The 20,386-nt window shown below is 38.9% G+C and overlaps 1 protein-coding gene across 3 annotated transcripts; it reads right to left on the bottom strand.

Moving 5' to 3' along the window:
* Nucleotides 1-2,346: 2,346 nt before the first annotated feature.
* On the bottom strand, nt 2,347-20,355 carry sting1 (stimulator of interferon response cGAMP interactor 1). 3 transcript variants are annotated; one of them, XM_085173909.1, is made up of 7 exons: nt 18,190-20,355; nt 15,016-15,105; nt 13,345-13,537; nt 7,434-7,542; nt 6,755-6,999; nt 5,433-5,619; nt 2,347-5,026 (listed from the first exon to the last, which is right to left on the bottom strand). In XM_085173909.1, exons 2-7 carry the CDS (start codon nt 15,102-15,104, stop codon nt 4,797-4,799), a joined length of 1,053 nt encoding a protein of 350 aa, XP_085030035.1. In that variant the 5' UTR covers nt 15,105; nt 18,190-20,355; the 3' UTR covers nt 2,347-4,796. The 3 variants fall into 3 exon arrangements, with proteins under 3 accessions (XP_085030035.1, XP_085030016.1, XP_085030026.1); XM_085173890.1 differs by lacking the exon at nt 18,190-20,355 and adding an exon at nt 14,030-14,256 and having other exon boundaries at nt 15,016-15,298; XM_085173900.1 differs by lacking the exon at nt 18,190-20,355 and having other exon boundaries at nt 15,016-15,299.
* Nucleotides 20,356-20,386: the final 31 nt, after the last annotated feature.

The following is a 20,386-nucleotide window of genomic DNA, read 5'->3' as shown; positions in this document are numbered from 1 at the left end:
GCTGTCAGTTGCATCAGCTGAGCTCTCGCACGTGTGGGCGGGGCTTGGTGGATTGAGCCAGAAATTTCCGGATCACGCAACGCGCGAGGAGATTGCAAAAAGTTGGTGTAAAAGCTCAGTAGTTATTTGTAATATTTAGTTTTATTATTATTACTTTTTTTAAATGGAGATATTTACTTATGTATCGTCCTACCTTGTAATATTTTTGTGCCTTGTACACGTCTATTGTTTTTAACTCTATATATTTATGAACGTTTCACTTAACAGCCTACAAAATAATATTATTTAAAGACTAAATAGATAAAAAAAAAAAAAGATAAATGACACATTAAAACAATTATGACATTAAAAGCACCAAAATATAGCAAATAATGGACAAAATTAGTAAAATGACTTAAATCAACATTGTGTTTTTACTACCTATTTTAACCTTTGTTTTTTTTATTCTTTTTGAATTTCATTTTCCTTTCCGTTTACCTCATGAAAAACATTCCATTTTTGATGTATTTGTGTTTATTTTCTAACTCCACTCCCACACATTTTAAGAGTATTTTCTTAAACCATTTTATGACATTTTCTAACATTTATTTTTTATAACCCTGTAATATACAAAATTTTTAGATTTCCTGGAGAAAGGTTTGTAAATGTACATTTTTTCAAGTAGCAAATAATAAAAAAACAAAAACAAAAACAAAAGTAGTGTGCAGGCAACCATTCATTATAGTAAATAAGCTGAATAAGGTTTAGAGTCAGTTCATACATGATTTTTGAAAACTCAAGATAAAAACAGAGAATATTTGGATTTTCCACATAATTTATATTTCCTTATTTTTCCAGAAAACCATATGGGAAGTAACATTTATTGTCTATAAAATTTTTAATTCATATAATGTAGAAAACACACAAAGTTCCCTTTTCTTCAGTTATGATCCAGGACCTTTATTTTTAGTAGAATATTTGTATTAGCATGTGTCTGTAAATGAAGGCTCTAAATACCTGATTTAAAAAACTACTAGTACTAAAAAAATACTAATAAATGAACACGGCATACAGGCTGCCATGGAAATATACTAGCCTGTGACGAAAATATAGGTCAGTACAGTGGGTGTTTGTGGTGTCAAGTTGAATACCACATCAGCTTTCACACAGAAATCTCCCATTGGGCTAATAGGTTTGTGGTAGTTTATTATTTATATGCAGTAAAATTACCTTTTTTGTCAGATACATATTTAACACATCTGGGCTTCTGGGTTTGGATTGTTCTCATGAATTTATCTAAAAGTGGCCTGCTGCAGATCCAAAGGTTTAAGCAATCCATCTAACTCTTATAACTGCACACAAGATTCCTCTGAATCCCACACTGTTGTTTTCAAGTCCAGACATGATGGTGTCATAAATCATGCATTGCTCACAAATGACTAACTGTCTAATACACACCGGTCATTTAAATTCATATTCATCTGGCGAGGGAAAGAAGCTTTATCCTCCAATCAAAGGACAGTGTTTCCATGACACCAAATAGCTCCTTGCTTTAAGTCCAACCTACTTAGGTTACGTGAGAGCAGACAACAGTAGGAAGGTTACAGGTTAAAGACTCACACCTGAGTCATGGTCTTGGGAAATCTCCCTGCTGTGAAACGTCACAGCTGGTAGCCAGTCACGTTCAGACTAGCTGCTGTCGTCAAGTCAGAGGCTCGCCACTAAGAAGGAAGCGTCTTTCTGTGGAAATGCAGGGGAACTACACTGTGAGGTGACAAGGAAATGCAATGTATAGTGACAGTGCTGTAAAACCAACACTCACTGTTTAAGACATCCAGTGTGGTGTGTGTTTTAATTACACAACTATTCAGAATAAGCTTTCTGTGTTTTGTCACTTCCAAAGTAAACTTCACACATGTAGTGTGTGAGGCGAGGGGTTTAATAACAGAGACTCAGATTAAGTTGTCAAACTAACACAATTTTAAATGCAAAGATTATTTTTGATACGCAAATCTAATATGGCCTCATGCAACCGGTGATTTGCAGCTGTTTTAAACCCTCTGCATTAAAAGCACTTGCTTTTAATAGCCAGAGAAATAATTCTGTGACCACCCTCTTCAGTTTCAGGCATTTCCAGTGCCCCTACTGTTTAGCTTCTGAAAATGCAGGAAAATGTCCAAAATTCCCAAAAAGTTCAACTATTGTTTTCCTTGAATGAAAGCTAAGTCCACTGTGGTGGTGCAGTGAAGCACAAAGATAAGATTTGGATCACTGTCTATAAATGTATGGACCTTAATGTAAAGCATAACAATAATACAATATGTAATTCATCAAACTTAAAATAAAGTTTATTAGTAAACTCTATCATGAAGTGTTACCTTTGGTTCTTTTATTAAGATATTAAGAAAAGTTGCAAGGTGTGAGTACATGTGACACTAAATGATTCATATAACATATCCTTCTCAAAGTGATCAACACTGACTGCTATTCCGCTGACTCACTGCTATAATTATAAAACGTCCTGTGAGCATTCAGAAATGTGAGCAGAGGAAAAATCATGTGCAAACAGAGCACCTTTCATTTAGTGCTAAGGAAGTGTTGCTACGTAAATGTAAATGTGACTTATTCTTTTCTTATTTGTTTATTTATTATACTTTTATTATTGCTGCCATGGTTCATGCCATGTTTTACCTGCTGCACTTTTTAACTTATTAACTTCTGGATTAAATGTGTGACCCCTAAAACGATCACTGTCTGTGGCATATTTATTATCAGCAGTGGGGAAAGAAGGCTACATATAAATGAGGGAAAAGAGAAAAACTGGAAAAGTACAAAATTCAAAAGAGTTCATGTAAAGTCATGGTATATAGTAAAGAAGAGGGAAGAGGAGGAAGATGTGTTCAATGACTGTATAAACAAAAGAAGCGGTCACAAGATGCCTGGCACCAAGCCTGTTTATCTGCATTTCACATGCACTCACAAACACCTCATGACTGAGAGCGCAGCTGGTGAAACTGCTCCGCGAGGTTGCATCAGATCAGTCGACAGCCACGGGGATCTGATCCAATTGTGCTGTATTATGAACACAGAACAGATGTGGGGTTTATAATATTTAGATCAAAAAAGAGCAGAAATGGAGATGAAACTGTGCATCAAGTGGACTCGACAGGCAAACACAAGTTATTGTTCCAAAACCCATAAAAGTAACAAAGTGGAATTTTTTTTTCCTTTTGGCCTTCAGATGAAAAAATCTGCAAAGGAAAGCAGTCGTCTTTGGTTGCTCTCATGTGAATTAATTTCCACATTAAGGCCTTATGCTCATAACACTGAAAATACATGTTTAAGGGAAACATAATTCAGATGTTATCATATGAAAAAAGACTTGAATTCAGTGGTGAAGATCATAAGCATTCAACATAATAGGAATTAGTGAATTATAATGTTATTAGCTGATTTTGTAATATTTAGCTGGAGTTAAAAACAAGACAAAATGTGTGTTTTATGGAAGTTCATACGATGTACACCACTTCATATGAAGACGCTTCTGCTTTGGAGAAAAGAAATCACTTTTAGCTGAAGATACTGTTAACAAATTGTTTCATTCAGCAGTGTAACTGAATGTAACTGTGTATGCTAATATTTAATGATTATACTTCTTTGTTCGATTAAAACAGACGCATGATTCCGGGAGGCAAGTCCAACCTGTTTTCCTGAGAGGAGCAAAACAACACAACATCCCACACAGCTAACATCAGCTGACACACTGGTGGATAGATAGGAATGAGCACATATAGACACTAAGGGTTTTCAGGAGGAGCCGTGCTGCTCTCTGAGAGGAAGCAAGTACCATGCTCTCTTGAGTTTTAAATGCACTTTAGACTGTAAAAAAAAAAAAAAGAATCTATATAAGAAACTCCAACAAGCTATAAATTGAATCCGTTATTTTAAATAATATATGAATATCCTATACGTATATTCGTATAGGAATATACAAAATGATCATTTTGCAGAGTCAGCACACAGTGACGGAGGTTGAGCCTCATGGAGGACCCGAAGAGCCACGAGCATTGAAATAAAGGATTTTGTGCTTCAGTAATGAATTGTGCAATAAAATATGCATTAGGAAATCCATTTAGGAATTCATTTTATAATTTTTTATTTCTTTAAACATTACTAAAGTAATTTGTGATTTAATAATTTCATTTAAAATAAAAGTACAAGTATAAAATTGCATAATTAAGATTAAGGAACTGACCTCCCAGCCTATTGTTCCTTCAGTTGGCTGGTTTCAGTCATTATGCAAATGTACTGTTTATAAGATTGTGGAAACCTGCAGTCAGCTGAGACTGAAGAAGTCACTTGGATGAGTGACGAAATGTTTCTCCCACAAAACGCTACGTTCAGATGAACAGAATCAACTTTTGGAGATTTAAAATAAAAATCAATATTTCAAAATAAATCCTTTAATAGATACTTAATAAAAACTCCCAATAAAAACCTCATTTCAAAAACCGTTTTCAATTTCCACATTAAAAAAGAGAATTTTAAAATGCAATTTAAATAAGACAGATTTATTTCTGACATTTTCCATTTCCTGCATTTTTCCCGTTCCTGTTAGCTCGTGAATTCGCTATTTTATTAGCAAATAGATTAGATTTGGGATTTTGAAATAATGATTTATAAACAGTGTTTTTATTTTAAATGAAATGATTGAATAATAAATTATTTTAGTAATTTTTAAATTACTAAAATAATTTGGCTCTTCTGGTCCTCCATAGAGCTGGTCTTCATCTTTGTCTTCATCTTTGTCTGCTGACTTAGTAAGTGTCCTCTGTGGGTACCCTCAGAGGCTGAGGTTGCTCCAGGCTGATCATGAGCGTGGGGTCTCTGCTCATCACATCACCATTATTAGAATCTGCATTGCCCACAAATGGGTGTGCCCTCTCTTGCTGAGGATTTGGTGTAAGACAGAACTCCTCTCTCTCCTGCTGCTCCAAGTGTCTGAGAATGGCCTTGGACAGGAAGTGAGGGTCATCCTCCTGCTCATCTAGAAAACAATGAAGACGAAGAAGAAGATTATCGGGTTGTTAATTCCATGTTTTCAGCTTTATAACAATCGAAGAACTACACAGTGAAAGATAAATATGAGTTCACATGAGGCCAGAGTTAACTGGACCAAAGCCAGAAATGTTCCTGAAACTGATCCTCTGACCTACATATTTCATTCCAGCTTCATACTGTGTCACATTTTGACTCCAGTGTAGCAACAAAAACCCCTTTAAAAACAGCCACAACATCCTTGTGGGAAAGTGGATAAGCTGAAAGCTAAAATCCTCCTAAAAGCAGCTTGTGTAATGCTGGGAGTACAAAGTTCCCTCTCACTCACACACACACACACACACACACACACACACACACACACACACACACACACACACACACACACACACTACCATTGATCAGGATGAGCTTGTAGTGGTTGCGACACTCCAGCGAATGCTCCAGGATGTCCTGCAGGGTCCTGAAGAAGAGCAGAACCTGCTGTCTGCGCTCAGGCTCCCCAAAACCAGCGCTGCTCTCCTGGGACATGTTGTACAGCGTCAGCAGAGGCGTTGCATACTCCACCACACACTCATGGACCTGTTGACACACAAACACACATAGACATGGACAAAAAACAGACACTCAGGGAAAGATATATTTCCCGGACAGATAATCCTTTAAAAGCTTGGAGCACTCTCCTCTCAGATATGTTTGATTCTCGTGTTTTACAGCTAGATGGTGCTGTTACTACGCTTTCACAAACTAGCTCTTCACCGGTGGATTCTTTGGTTTAACCAGGAGCTCGTACCAATGCTGTGCTATTGAAGGGAAATAGTCAAAGGTGAGGTAGATTATTTTACTTTTTTATTTCAAAGTACAAGAAATATCAGATGATAAGGAGACTGTTTTATAGTATGTCATAACCCAGAAATAAATATTCAGTGAAATAATGTCACAATGATCAGATCAGCTCAGCAGACAGTGTAAAGCTTTTAGGATTTCCTGGCTTCACTGAGGAAGATCATGATGTTAAAGCTACAGCAAAAGTAACATAAAGAGCAACTTTAGCGCTTGGCCACTCAGCATGGATGGTACGCAGCACGGATCCCTTCATACTCATAAAAGCATACACCAAACACGCCCTGCAAATTTAAGTTTATTTGAATATTAAATATGCACTAAACTGAATATATATGCATATATATGTAAAAAATAACCTGATTCCATGTAATGTCTGCAGCAGTAAATTAAAGCAATTCACTTTGAGCAATCTGTGGCTATTTTTAGTCCTAAATGAAACCCCAAATGCTTTCATGTCGCCCCAAACTTCCTTTCTTTTGACTGAACCATTGCTTGTGAGTACAGTCACTGTTAGATTTGTTGCATCAAACACGTTGGATACACAGCACGCTGATGTTCTCTAAGATACTGAAGCAAATTATAAGAAAAAGGCCTTTGAGTCTGTCACTTTGCTGTGACTCTCGCTGTCTGTCATATTTAAACTGTGCAATCTTTGCAAATCTGATCAAAGGAGAAAAATATGAGCATGAGTCTTTCAACCCACACTTGCAGCAAAAAAACCCGACGCTGAGTTCATTTGCTGCACGAGACGTTTACAGCTGTTTAATACTGACCAAACATTTTTAATATGGACTTCAGTCCAGTCTGATGCACATTAATCAAGTAAAAAAAAAAAAAAAAACTATCCCTGGGTTACTTTATGCTTGCATACCTTCCTATTCTCATCCATTATGCGGTACACACTGTGCTTGTAGACCCGCCCCCGGACTCCTGCCCTGTCAATCTCGTTGTTTGGTAGGTTGTCATAGAATTGGATGTTTTCATCCTCGTCCTCCAGCTTATGGGAAATGTTGGCATTGAGAGGGATGAGGATGAGGAGCTTCCTGGAGCCACGACCCCAACTGGTGTTGTTTAACTGGTGTGTGGCACAAAACCCTGCGATGGACTGCTCCAAATCTGAATAGACACGCAAACACAGAAACAAATTCAGATCTCTTCATTCACATTCATCCTCTATCTCTAGAATAGAGAAGAAAGTGTAGCAATGTGACCCTGTGAGCCAAAAAGAACAGACGACAGAGTCTAGCAGCTTAATAGATTCAACTTGAACTGGTTAATAAATTTATTTAAATCAATTCACTTATATTTATATAGCTCCAAATCACAACAACAGTTGCCTCAAGGCTCTTTATATTGTAAGCTGAAGACAGAGAAAACAGAGAAATCCCCAACATTCACGTGACCCCTTTAGAGCAAGCTCTTTGGCAACAGTGGAAAGGGAAAACTCCCTTTTAACAGGGAGAAACCTCTGCACACATGGACACACACTGAATTTAACAGCACATGAGGGCAAAACATGATTTGTTTGTAGATGTTGTCATGTTACTGACGTGGCAGCACCAGTCGCAGGTATCCCAGGTAGAAGGACCAGGCAAGGCCGTGGGCTACGTTCTTCTTCCTCCCCTCGCAGATGTCTGACACCTCCACCGCCGACGGACCCTGCATGCCAACCACAGAAACAGCCGCAACAATGTCACAACACTTCACCTATGCTCAGGAGCCACCTGACACCCTGCTGAAGGTGCCAGACGAAAGAAAAGGACATCCTCTCACCCAAGCTGCCCTTTTCCATGTGGAACAAATATATTTGTGTGGATGCTTTAAGGCATCCACACAAATATGCTTTTTATAGTATTTCTGCTTTTATAGTATTTGTGCTTAATATAGTATTTGTGCTTAATATAGTATTTGTGCTTAATATAGGATTTCTGCTTAATATAGTATTTCTGCTTAATATAGTATTTCTGCTTTTTATATAGTATTTCTGCTTTTTATAGTATTTCTGCTAAATCATAGTATTTCTGCTTTTTATAGTATTTCTGCTAAATCATAGTATTTCTGCTTTTTATATAGTATTTCTGCTTTTTATAGTATTTCTGCTAAATTATAGTATTTCTGCTAAATTATAGTATTTCTGCTAAATCATAGTATTTGTGCTAAATCATAGTATTTGTGCTTAATAATAGTATTTGTGCTTAATATAGTATTTCTGCTTTTTATAGGATTTGTGCTTAATATAGTATTTGTGCTTAATTATAGTATTTCTGCTTTTTATATAGTATTTCTGCTTTTTATAGTATTTCTGCTAAATTATAGTATTTCTGCTAAATTATAGTATTTCTGCTAAATTATAGTATTTCTTTTTTTTATAGTATTTCTGCTAAAACATAGTATTTCTACTAAATGTAGTATTTATGCTTAATCATACTATTTCTATATATTACTGCCAGGTCCCCAGGCAGCCAATCCTCTGTGAGGACTGAGACATTCAAATTTACAAATCAGAGCCTGCACGGCTTCCCAGCCAGCCAATCATATCTGAGGGCTCAGGCATTCAAATTTGCATATTGGGGCCTTCACGGCTTGTAAGCCAGCCAATCATATCTGAGGTCTGCCGTTTCTTCTCTCGTCATATCTCAGCGACGGATGTACAAAGAGCAATGAAATGAGTGAAATGAGTCAAAGTACACCAAAGTCCGCTGATTCACCCAGTACAAGAATTATGCTTCTAGTCCACCTAGTTTTTGAGTTACACGACGTTTTGTAACTCCAAAAAACGGCGTTTTTCGCCTCTTACCGCGATCTAATTCTGACTGCTCATCACCCTGTTTTCCAGGCGCCTGTTCTCTTTCCCAGTGGCGCAGTTGGTAGTGACATGGGTCTGCAACCCAAAGGTCGGGGGTTCAATCCCACCTTGGTCAACATGTTTTTTCCCTACAAATTAATACACTATCACAGACCAGTAATTCATATTCATCATTTATTATAATTCTGCAAACCTTTATGATTTTAGCAGCTTTTCTAAGATGGACCTCATATTCTTGTTAACACTCCATGGCACAAATACTGTTCCCCTTAGGCTCTGTGTATGTGTGTGTGTATCAATATTTCTCCTAAAGTATTACTCCTCCATAATTGTATTTCTGTTAAATCAAAGTACTTTTACTACATCTTAGTACTTCTGCTCAATCATAGTATTTCTGCTAAATCATAGTATTTTTGCCAAATCATGGTTTTTGTGCCAAATCATAACATTTGTGTTATGTTATAGTATTACTACTAAGTGGAGGAATTTCTGTCATGTTACAGTATATGTGCTGATTACAGTATTTCTGCTAAATCATAGTATTTCTACTATATTATATTTTTCTTTCTAAATATAGCATTTCTGCTATTTAACTGTATTTCTGCTATGTTATAATATTAGTGCTAAACCAGAGTATTTGTGCTGAAACATAGTATTTCTGCCAAATGATAGTATTTCTGTCAAATTATAGTATTTGTGCTAAAACATAGTCTTAATTTAAAATTACAATATTCATAGTTCATCACAGTGTCTCTGGTAAATCACAGTATTTCTGCTATGTTGTACTATTTTTCTAAATCATAGTGTTTCCATAATGTTTAAATATTTTTGGCTAAATATATTCTTTCTGTTATCTTATACTATTTCTCCTAAATTCTTGTATATTTGATAAGTTATCATGTTTCTGGTAAGTTACAATATTTCTGCCAAGTTCTGCTATGCTATTGTATTTCTGCCAAGTATTATGTTTCCTCTAAGATATTGCAGTTCTGCTAAGTTATTACTTTTTAGCAAAGTTCCTTTGCTTCTGCAAAGTTTTTACAATTTCTGCAACTTTTCAGCTTTTTCAGCTAGTTTTTGCAGACAGCTTCAGCTTTAAAGCATCCACACTGCATTTTCGCAGGAAATGCAAATTTTTCTAGTTTTAGGTTGAATTCAGCATGAGGGACACAGTCAGCTGCACCAAAAGAGATCTGTGCAAAACGCAATGGTCATTGTTGCTAATGATGACATGTTTAGAGTCTATTTTTACTCAACAAATGCCATTTCAGTTTTAATCAGGTAAAGCCCTGGGGAGGGACTGGTCTTTCTGTAGCGTGGTCCTTTAAAGCTGTTTTTTTTTTGTGAGCCACAAACACACCGAGCTCTGACTGAGATCAAATTGTCAGGTTGGTGAATTCTCTTCAAATGTAGCCGCTTTAACTACTAAAACGTAATCAAATACACTGCCAGTCAAACATTTGGACACACTTTCTCATTTAATGGTTTTTCTTTGTCTTTACTACTTTCTACATTGTAGATACAAACTGAAGACATCAAATATATGAAACAAGATATATTGATATATGTAGCAAAGAGAAGAATTATTGATAATTCTCCTGAAAGTATTTAAGTTAAGATAACTCTTTATTATCATTGCTCATTCATACTTAGTACAATACTACAACGAAATTGGAAAGTAGCCACCTTTTGCTTTGTTGACAGCGCTGCAAACCTTTGGCCTTCTCTCAATGAGCTTCATGATGTATTCACCTAAAATGGTTTTCACTTCACATGTGCACCTTGTGAGGGTTCATTTGTGGAATTTCTTGCCTTCTTGATGGGGTTGGGACCATCAGGTGTGTTCTGCAGAGGTCAGGCTGGTACACATCTGACAGCCCTATTTGACAACTGTTGGAGTTCATATTATGAGTTCTAACAGTAGTTAGAACTAAGAACCAACCAGCTAAGTAAAGAGAAACAACAGTCCATCATTACTTTAAGGACTGAAGGTCTGTCAGTCCGGAAAATTGCTAAAACTTTGAATGTGTCCCCAGGTGCAGTCGCAAAAACCATCAAGCACTATGACGAAACTGGACCGCCCCAGGAAAGGAAGACCAAGTGACCAAGAGGATAAATTCATCCGTGTCACCAGCCTCAGAAATCTCAAGTTAACACCACCTCAGATTAGAGCCCAGATAGAGCTCCAGTAGCAGACACATCTCTACATCAACTGTTCAGTGGAGACTTTATGGTCAAATAGCTGCTAAGAAACCATGACTAAGGAAAAACAACAAGCAGAAGAGATGTGTTTGGACCAAGAAACACAAGGAATGGACATTAGACCAGTGGACATTTGTGCTTTAGTCTGATGAGTCCAAAATTCAAATCTTTGGTTCCAGCCGCCGTGAGATGCAGAAAAGGTGAACGGATGGTCTCTACATACACGGTTCCTACCGTGAACTACTGGTGACACCGTTGATGATTTAAATGGACCACAGAGCGAAGGCAAAAAGGCCAAAAGGTGCTCACCATGCCTTGGAACTCCTTCAAGATTGTTGGAAAATCTTTCAGTTGACAACCTCATGGAGCTCATTGAGAGAATGCCAAGAATGTGCAAAGTAGTAATCAAAGCAAAGGGCAGATATTTTTAAGAATCTAACCTTTAAAACATGTTTGGAGTTATTTCAGACTTTTTTGTTTACTACATAATTCCTTATGTGCTCATTCATAGTTTTGATGCCTTCAGTGAGAATCTACAACGTAAAGAGTCACGAAAATAAAGAAAAACCATCAAATGAGAAGGTGTGTGCAAACTTGGGACTGGTAGTGTATGTTTGAGATCCCACATCTACTGTCTGAGTGCATGTTAAGACAGACTGCTGCTGGGACGATTGCATGCACTGTTGAGCATGGCGAGTCGGGAGCCCTTCAACTAACCCGACTGGTTGTGCAGACCTGCCTGTAGCTCCGTGTTTATGTTCATAGTGAAAGTCTTCTAGTATAGACAGGCTGGTGGACATTCCAGAAGTGCTGCTAATTAATGACTGTGTGCAATGTAAGTTTAGCTCTGGGTGCAACAGTGGCAGCTGGATCAAGAGAAGAGAACATTTATCATCATGAGAACTAGATTTCTTTGGAAGGATGAATTACTTTACTGAGGAGTGCTGTGTAAACAACATCTGAAATGAGGTAGCAGAACTTGTGTAGTGCATCCTCAACTACAACCGTTTTCACACCTTGGCTCGTGTGATTTTAGTAGAGGATCATTAGGGGGTCCTTTGTCCCTCTTGGGGGGGACACTCCCACAGGGCTTAAGGCTACGTCCACACTAGCCCAGATAAATTTGAAAACGGCATTTTCGCCTGAAAACGCTCCGCGTCCACACTATTGTTTTCAGTCATTTTCACAGAGTTGTGCATCCACATCGAAACGGACGAAAACGCTTACGTTTCAGTACTGCGCATGTGTGAAGAAGATTCAACCCGCCTCATTTCTGTGTGCTGCTTATTTACTTTCCGGCTCTCTGAAACGTCACGGCAAAATGTTGAGGAAAAGCACCGAGTTTTTTAAATGGAATAACAATGAGGTGCAGCTTTTGCTGCGAGTAACACAAAAGTACAAAGTTGCAAAAGCGAGTGAGAATTAAAGAATTTGAAGAAAAGCTATCTGGAGCATGTACAGACTGATATAATATATCTTTAATAGGGCTGTCAAAATTCAGAGCAAACAAAACAAACGCTGTATAATGCCCTCCTCTATCTTTGTTTAATTGGTCACATGCCTGCATCACATGACTAAAATGTGTCATCGTTTTCAAAATGGCTCCGGGTTCGCTGTCTACACTGCGACACGAAAACGCCGTTTTCAAATGTATTTGCTTAGGAGAGCGTTTTCAAAATGTTTTCCTTGAACGACAATGGCATCTCAGTGTGGATGTTAGGCCAAAACGAAAGAAGACGATGCGTTTTCAAATGAAAACGTATTAGTGTGGACGTAGCCTAAATCTGGGACTCCCCGTTATTTGACCTTAGAACTGAAGAAGCTTCTTGGATGAGACGGTAAACATCTTCAAGCAACTTAAAGAAGTCCAGACGGTTTTCTTTCTAACCTCAAGTATTTAAACTCCTTTACTCTTTTTCTTTTTCTTTTCAGTCCTCTTCTCTCCAGTGCACACCTCCACCTCACTAGGTTCTCTTCCACCTGCCTCCCACTCTAGACCAGTATTATGTTTAAACCTCACAGTCCACAGAAACTCTAGAAAATAAAATCCCAGCTCCCAACCTAGAACCCATCTACCATTCCTGCCCCACACCTCACCACACGTCACCACCCACTCCTGACTTCCTCCACACTTTCAGTCTGTATAAGCTGTACTGCTGCTCGCTGATTGTCACCTCTCTTCTTAACCTAGCTTTCCCATCGCCTCATCAATTCTATCCCTGTGTAATTACAGCTCACTGCACCATCTTGTGGTAAATTTCGGTATTACACAAACACATTGCTTTAATTGATACTGCTTCAACAAAATACTTGTTTTAGACATGAATTCATGGTGGTTCTTCTTCACATTTTGGTGACAGTTTTATATTTGTCATAATATACTTAATAATTAGTAAAGTCTTTCTGTAAGAGAAAGACAGTGATGTGCAATGAAGACGTGTCTGTAACCTCACCAGGACTCCAGAGACTTTCAACAGTGGGTAAAGGACAAACACAAGGACAAGGAGTTCCCAGATGTTGCATTTGTGTGGTAGATGATGTCCAGCCAGGTACAGCATTAGGCTTGCCACACCAGCAGCGAGCAGGGTCTTGCCCCCCAAACCACAGGCAGGGAGCATGTGGCTTAGCATACCTTGTCCTCGATATCTGGTCAGAACATGGAAGGAAGAAGGGCAAATTTTGGCCCCGTTAACACGTGTTGCTGCTATACAGAGTAATTATTACTTTAAAAAAGCTGTCTCGGTATCTCTAACAATAATTTGGCAGCAAACATGTTTTTTGTCACTTTTAAGCTCCACCAGTTGTGGAAAGAAATATCTTTACTAAAAATCATCCTAAGAAGGGACACAGTACTCACGAACAGTAAAGTCTCAGCTTGTGGAATTAAATCAATGAACTCGGAGATACTAAGTTGTTACTGTGATCCAAGACTCTTGTTTTATATATAGTGATAGTAAGCATACTGAATGGTTTTAAACTGCTTTAATCAGTTGTAACAATTGTAACTTCTGATGCTGAAAATGAAGCAAAGTCAAAAACTGCAGTTCCTTCAGTGGCCACTTGAGGCTAACAGTAATGTTATGGAGCTACTCCTATCTTTCATATACAGTTAATGTATTACAACACCTTTCCTCTCACCTTGTGTTTGAATGATATATCAGCTCCTCTGCCAGCAGACAGAGCCCATGTAGCAAAGGGCCAACAGTCAGCATGAGTACTGCCATGGCAATCCAGCCAAGCAACTTCTCAGGAGAGAATAAAAGCATGCATCCTATAGTTACGGCAGCTGTAACCGCAGCACAGAGTTTAGGTAAATCCCCACGGGGCTGAGGGATTAGAGCATCCTGTTCTCGAGGACACTGCATCTGTCAGGAAGGAAAAGATAGAGCCTACAGAAAACTAGATACTGTAGAGCCAGTTCACCCAAGCTTTTATTGAAGTCTAACTTCTGGTCTGAAATATTAAAGTTTATCATCAGGAGTAACAAATTGCATGGTTGTGGATGTTTGGAGGTTTGAACCTTTTTAACACAAATTTGTTTAACTTCTATAACTTTAAAAGACGTGAGCACCATCAGCTGTTACACAAAAGCTTGAATCTACCTACAGAAGAAGTAAACAGGTGGACTGTAGTCATTCAGCATAAACAAATTAGACCAACAGGGTGGGGTGGGGTTCATTTTCTGCAGCTGAAACCTGCTTATTGAAAAACTGGTTATGCGCAGGTTTGTTTTGCAATTTCTTCTCCTGTTAAGGCAAAACTGGTATCCTGACATCCATCACAGCACTGCACCAATCATAAAAGGCAGAAGGGAAGTGCCAAAGGGCAAAAATGATGCCGTGTGAAAATATAGATTCTCACCAAAACACTTCAGTGTTACAGGTGTTACTGAAGAGTGTTAAAGCACAATGAGGTACACTTAATATGCTCGCTAGCTGGCTGATTTGATGTAGTCCCTCTAAACAGAAGCGGAAGCCTTTTACTTTAACGTTACACATGTCTGTAATCATGTTTCATTGCAGTGTGAACACTGAAGACAGCTGTGGTAAGTAACAGAGTGCAGTTTGTCTGTTAGTATGTTATAAAACTACAACAGAGACAAAGATGCAGATGAAGGGACTCACCTTGATGTGCCTGCTGTGATCCAGACTGGAGAGATTTCCTCTGTCTGCTCTATTTGTGCCTCTCCTCTCTCTCTGTCTCCACCCCTCATGCTATAACAGGAATTTCAGTTTTCATTTCACGTAAATATTCTCACTACCACAGTAAAAGAGAGGTAAAGAGTGGGTGGCAAAGAAAGAGAGAGAGGAAGTGAAAAAAGAGAGACGGGTAGAGAGCTAATACGCTCGAGGAAGTTCTGGCTCTGCACCAATAAAGCTTTCATTGTGTTTCCTTCTTCAGCTGCTGGGAGGGTGAAGCAAAGACCTACCGTATACATGAGAGAGAGGGAGGGAGAGGTAACTTGAGCTTGAACTGAATGTGTCGGGATACGTCTGCTATGAGACTCAGACCGCTGCTGCCATCTGACCAAAGATCAACATTTGTTCCACACCACAGGCATTTATTTAGTGAACATTAACCCCTATTTAGTCCATAAAAGTCTCAAAGCTTGGAAGCATTTTATATGACTCAAATGTTGCAACAGCACTGAATTGAATTGATATACCTTTATTAGTCCCATAAGGCAAGCATGCTACACACAGTGGATGCTGTTATCACTGTTTGCTGTCACTTCCTATAAAGTACTTGTAGATGAGGACTGAAGTGCTCATCCTGCTATCTGTACCTCAAGGTTCAAGGTTCTTTATTTGTCTTTACTTTGGTTATTCCCAGTAAATTGGAACTGATTGTCGTCAAACGCCAAAACACAGACTTAACAATGTGGTGTATGCCGTACAGTGCAGCGAGGAATGCCCAGACCTCTACATTGGAGAGACCAAACAGCCACTTCACAAGCGCATGGCACAACACAGAAGAGCCACCTCCACAGGACAAGATTCAGCTGTCCATCTGCATCTTAAGGATAAAGGACACTCTTTCGAGGATGCCAATGTTCACATTTTGGACAGAGAGGACAGATGGTTTGAAAGAGGAGTGAAAGAAGCCATTAATGTCCACTGTGAGCGACCATCTTTGAACAGAGGCGGTGGTTTACGACACCAACTCTCTGGCATCTATAATCCAGTTTTGAGATCCCTTCCCAGACGCCTTAACGCCCACTCACACCCTGGGCCATCTGACCTCAGGAATTCGCATGATAAGGTGGGGCCAGGTTTCACAATGAACTCACCCGAAACTCTGGCTGATTGGGACCCACACCCAGTTCCACACCTTGGCTCAGGCGATTAGAGGATCATCAGGGGGTCCTTTTGTCCCTCTGTGGGGGGACACTCCCACCAGGTTTATATCTGGGACTCTCCACCATTTGACCTTAGAACTGAAGAAGCCTCTTGGATGAGAGGTGAAACGTCTTCAAGTAACTTAAAGAAGTCCAGACGCTTTTCTTTGCAAGCTCCTTTGACTACGATGACCTGGATGACTGAGAACCTTCACAGACATGTGTAAGTGTATGGGTGCACTTCGCTGACTTCCTGTCTTTAGCTGGTAACTTTGCACTCTACTTTTTCACAAGAATGGCCACATCCGTCTTCAAAGGGTTTAGGGTAACAACGTTAAAAATGAAAAGGGGTTTTCACAGACCAATGGTTGGGAATCACTTCTCTTTACAAACAGGAAGCATGTAAACGTGTATGATTTTTCATAAATTTATGATTAGCTACAGAGATGTGGAAATACTTTTGATAGTATTAGTGAATTTTGTCATACAGAATCATAAAACTGAAAGAAGAACAAAGAGTGCTGTGTAAGACGCATCAAAGAGTTTAACTGCTGCACAGTGCATGCTGGAAACTCTGCTCATATGCAAATTTTTATTTAATTAAGTTTGCATTTGGGAGAGTTTCAGTTCGGATGTGGCCTAAACATAAAATACTAGACATTTTAAGCAGGAGTAATCTTTACCAGTAACAGTTTCTTAGTCGGATATGTGTGTGCAATTCATTCACACTCTCTGTCTTTAAAGCAAAGTGAGCTGCTTTCTGTCACAACTGATCAGCTGCTACTTAGCACAAATATCTTATGGACAATGCTGGGCATCCTCTGCATATGGCCATAAGGAAGCAGAAGAGTCTGTTTAACGACAGGTTGCTTCTCCCAAAGTCTAAGACCAACAGACTTAAAAACTCCTTTGTCCCACATGCCATCCAACAACTTAACTCCTTGCTGGAGAGTAGGGGGAGGGGAAACAGGAGGACAAAGGAGGGCAGGAACAACTAAGCTGTAGTGCTTTTTACTGTGCAATATTTTTTATAGTCGACTGTGCAATAATCACTGTGCAACAGACTCACAATAGTTGAAAAGTGCAATAGACCTGTGCGATCTACATTTCATCATAGACTATATTTCACTGGTATTCATATTTATCCCTATTATATATTCTGTATTTATATAAGTGTATATATGCTATATTTATGCTTATATTCAGTCTCTCTCGTTCCCCTTTATTTGGTATTCTACCTCTGCAACATGCAACTCCTGTCAATGCTGAATTTCCCGGAGAAACCCACCCGAGGGGTTAATAAAGTTTGTTCTAATCTAATCCACGCATGCAGACATGGTCATGGCGATCTCTGAAGTTCAAACTGAGCATCAGAATGAGGAAGAAAAGTGACTTCTGATATGTTGTTGCCAGATGGGCTGGTCCAACTATTTCAGAAACTGCTGATCTGGGATTTTCTCACACAGCCATCTGTAGGGTTTCCAGAGTATGGTCTGAAAAAGAGAAACTATCCATGGAGCAGTGGTTCTCTGGGTAAAAATACTTTGCTGATACAAGAAGCAGAAGGAGAATGGTCACTCTGCTTTGAGCTGATAGGAAAAACGCAGTAACTTAGATTTCATTCAATTAAACCAAGTTGTGCAGGAGAGCATCTCTGAATGCACAGCATGTAAAGCAGCAGATGACCACAGCGTGATTAATTTTTGTTAGCTGAGAACAGGAAACTGAGGCTACAATTCAAAGAAAGTTGGACAATAAGGGATTGGAACAATGTTGTCTGGCCTGATGTGTCTTGAGTTAAATAAATAAATCCTAACTTAGCATTGCTTAAACACCACATTTGGGATGTGCTGTCAAGAAATCTGTAGCAACTGTGTGATACTATCATGCCAGGATGGAAAGTCCGTTGTGGCTTTTTACCACCGTTTGTTTTTGTCTCTCCCCTCCCCTCTCTGCTTACCTGCTGTCCTCCCTGCCTGGGTGGTAAACTCCTCTGTGGGTTCCTGCCTTTGGCAAACAACCCTGCGGACAATTAATCACCTGCAGCTCATTGTCATCATCATGGCCACTGCTAAAGGTAGTGGCTGAACTGCAGTTTTTGCTGGATCGTTGTACTTACTCTATCTGTGCCATGAAGAATTAAGGTAGTTCTAAAAGCAAAAGAAAGTTCAACTATCAAAGGGGCTGATAGCAGGGCATGGATATAGCATGTTTGGACAATGTACATCAGAACTTTAAGTTGGCAGTAATTAAACCATTATTTTGAAAAGCCATCGCTTGAACCAGCTATGTCAGCTACTGTTAATAGGCCAATCTCCAGCCTTCCTTTTATCTCAACAATTCTTGAAAAGGTAGCTGTAAAACAGCCAGCTGATCATCTGCAGAGAAATGGTTTATTTGAAGAATTTCAGTCAGGTTTCAGAACTAATCACAGTACAGAAACATCTTTATTGAAGGTCCCAAATGATCATTCTTATGGCCTCTGCCAGTGGACTCATATCTGTGTTTGTCATGTTATACCTCAGTGCATCATTTAGAACTGTTGACCATAATATTTTATTAAAGGATTTAAAGACACTGCACTGCAATGATATGTATCTAATATCCAATTTGTTCATGTAAATAAAGAGCCCTCTTCACACTACAGTTTATTATGCGTTCCACAGGGTTCCATGCTAGGACCAATTCTGTTTACATAATGGATGGCATTACCCTGACTTTCAGCAACACAGTAAGGAATCTTGGTATTTTTTTTTACCTTCCTGTCCTTCAATGTGCATATTAATCAAATATGCAGGATTGATTTCTTGCAATGTCTCTAAAATTAGAAATATTCTGTTTTAGAGTGATACAGAAAAACTAGTTTATGCATTTATTACTTGTAGGCTGGACTATTGTAATGAATTATTATTAGGATGTTCTAAAAACTCCCTGGAAAAGCCTTCAGTTGATCCGAAACGCTGCAGCGAGAGTACTGACAGGGACTAGAAAGAGAGAGCAGATTTCTCCCACACTAGCTTCTTTTCATCAGCTCCCTGTACAATTTAGATTCAATTTTTGAGTCCTTCTCATCACATACAAGGTCTTGAATAATCAGGCCCCTTCTTATCTTAAAGATGTCATAGTACTGTGTCACCCAGTGGAGCACTTTAGACTGCAGGCTTACTTGTTGTTCCTAAAGTAGAATGGGAGGCAGAGCCTTCAGCTTTCAGGCCCCTCTTCTGTGAAACCAACTCCCAGTTTGGATTCAACAGAAAGATGCCCTCTCAATTTTTAAGATTAAGCTTAATACCTTCATTTTTGATTAAAAAACTATATTTAGGGCTGGATCAGATCACTCTCAATCCTCCCTTAGTTATGTTGCTGTAGGCCTAGGTTGCTGGGGCTTCCTGTGATGCACTGACTATTTCTTTTTCACCAACATGTGTTTTTGCCCCACTCTAGCTAATATTAATGTCTGTCTCTCTTCCTCTCATCACCTCCAACCTTTTGAAAGAGATGGCCCCGCCCCTCCCTGAGCCTGGTTCTGCTGGAGATTTCTTCCTGTTAAAAGGGAGTTTTTCCTTCCCACTGTCACTGAGTGCTTGTTTAAAGGGGGTCTTATTTAAACGAATGTATATTTGATATCATGTTAAGACTTGATCTTTGCTCAGATCTTAACTACTTAAACATGCATGACTTCTCTTTAAATGTCTCTGTTGTGTGGCATCTTTCACATTTCCCACAGAACAGGTGCTCTAAGTCTATGCAGCTCTGATCAGAGTTAGTCGTCTAAGGAGCTTGGAAAGAAAAGCGTCTGGACTTCTTTAAGTTGCTTAAAGACGTTTCACCTCTCATGCGAGAAGCTTCTTCAGTTCTGTGATTTACACCCGTTTTCACACTCCCACAGGGCTTAAATCTGGGACTCTCCACCATTTGACCCTAGAACTGAAGAAGCTTCTCGGATGAGAGGTGAAACATCTTCACATCTTCGGTTTATAAACATCTTTGGTTTATGTCCGACAATATTTTAACGGACCGGCCTTTAAGGTGTTGCGGATAAATACAACAAAATAAAAACGGTACCGGTACCAAAAAAAAAGAAGATGTATTCAAAACACACGGGAAAAGACCCAGGGAAACCGAGTTAACACTCAAAACTGATAAAAACTCTGAAA

This window comes from Neolamprologus multifasciatus, chromosome 2 (assembly GCF_963576455.1).
Source record: "Neolamprologus multifasciatus chromosome 2, fNeoMul1.2, whole genome shotgun sequence".
Lineage (NCBI taxonomy): Eukaryota > Metazoa > Chordata > Actinopteri > Cichliformes > Cichlidae > Neolamprologus > Neolamprologus multifasciatus.
Note: the sequence above shows the minus strand (reverse complement) of the source record. Positions and strands in the feature narration are given on the sequence as shown.

What these genes read in the sequence shown, in the direction of transcription:
- sting1 (XM_085173890.1), bottom strand. Translation starts at nt 14,256, where the DNA reads ATGCAGTGTCCTCGAGAACAGGATGCTCTAATCCCTCAGCCCCGTGGG. An exon ending in TGAAAGTCTCTGGAGTCCTG is followed by an intron (nt 7,543 to 13,344) that starts GTGAGGTTACAG and finishes GTTGGCATGCAG; the next exon opens with GGTCCGTCGGCGGTGGAGGT. An exon ending in CCTGCGACTGGTGCTGCCAC is followed by an intron (nt 7,000 to 7,433) that starts GTCAGTAACATG and finishes GTGTCTATTCAG; the next exon opens with ATTTGGAGCAGTCCATCGCA.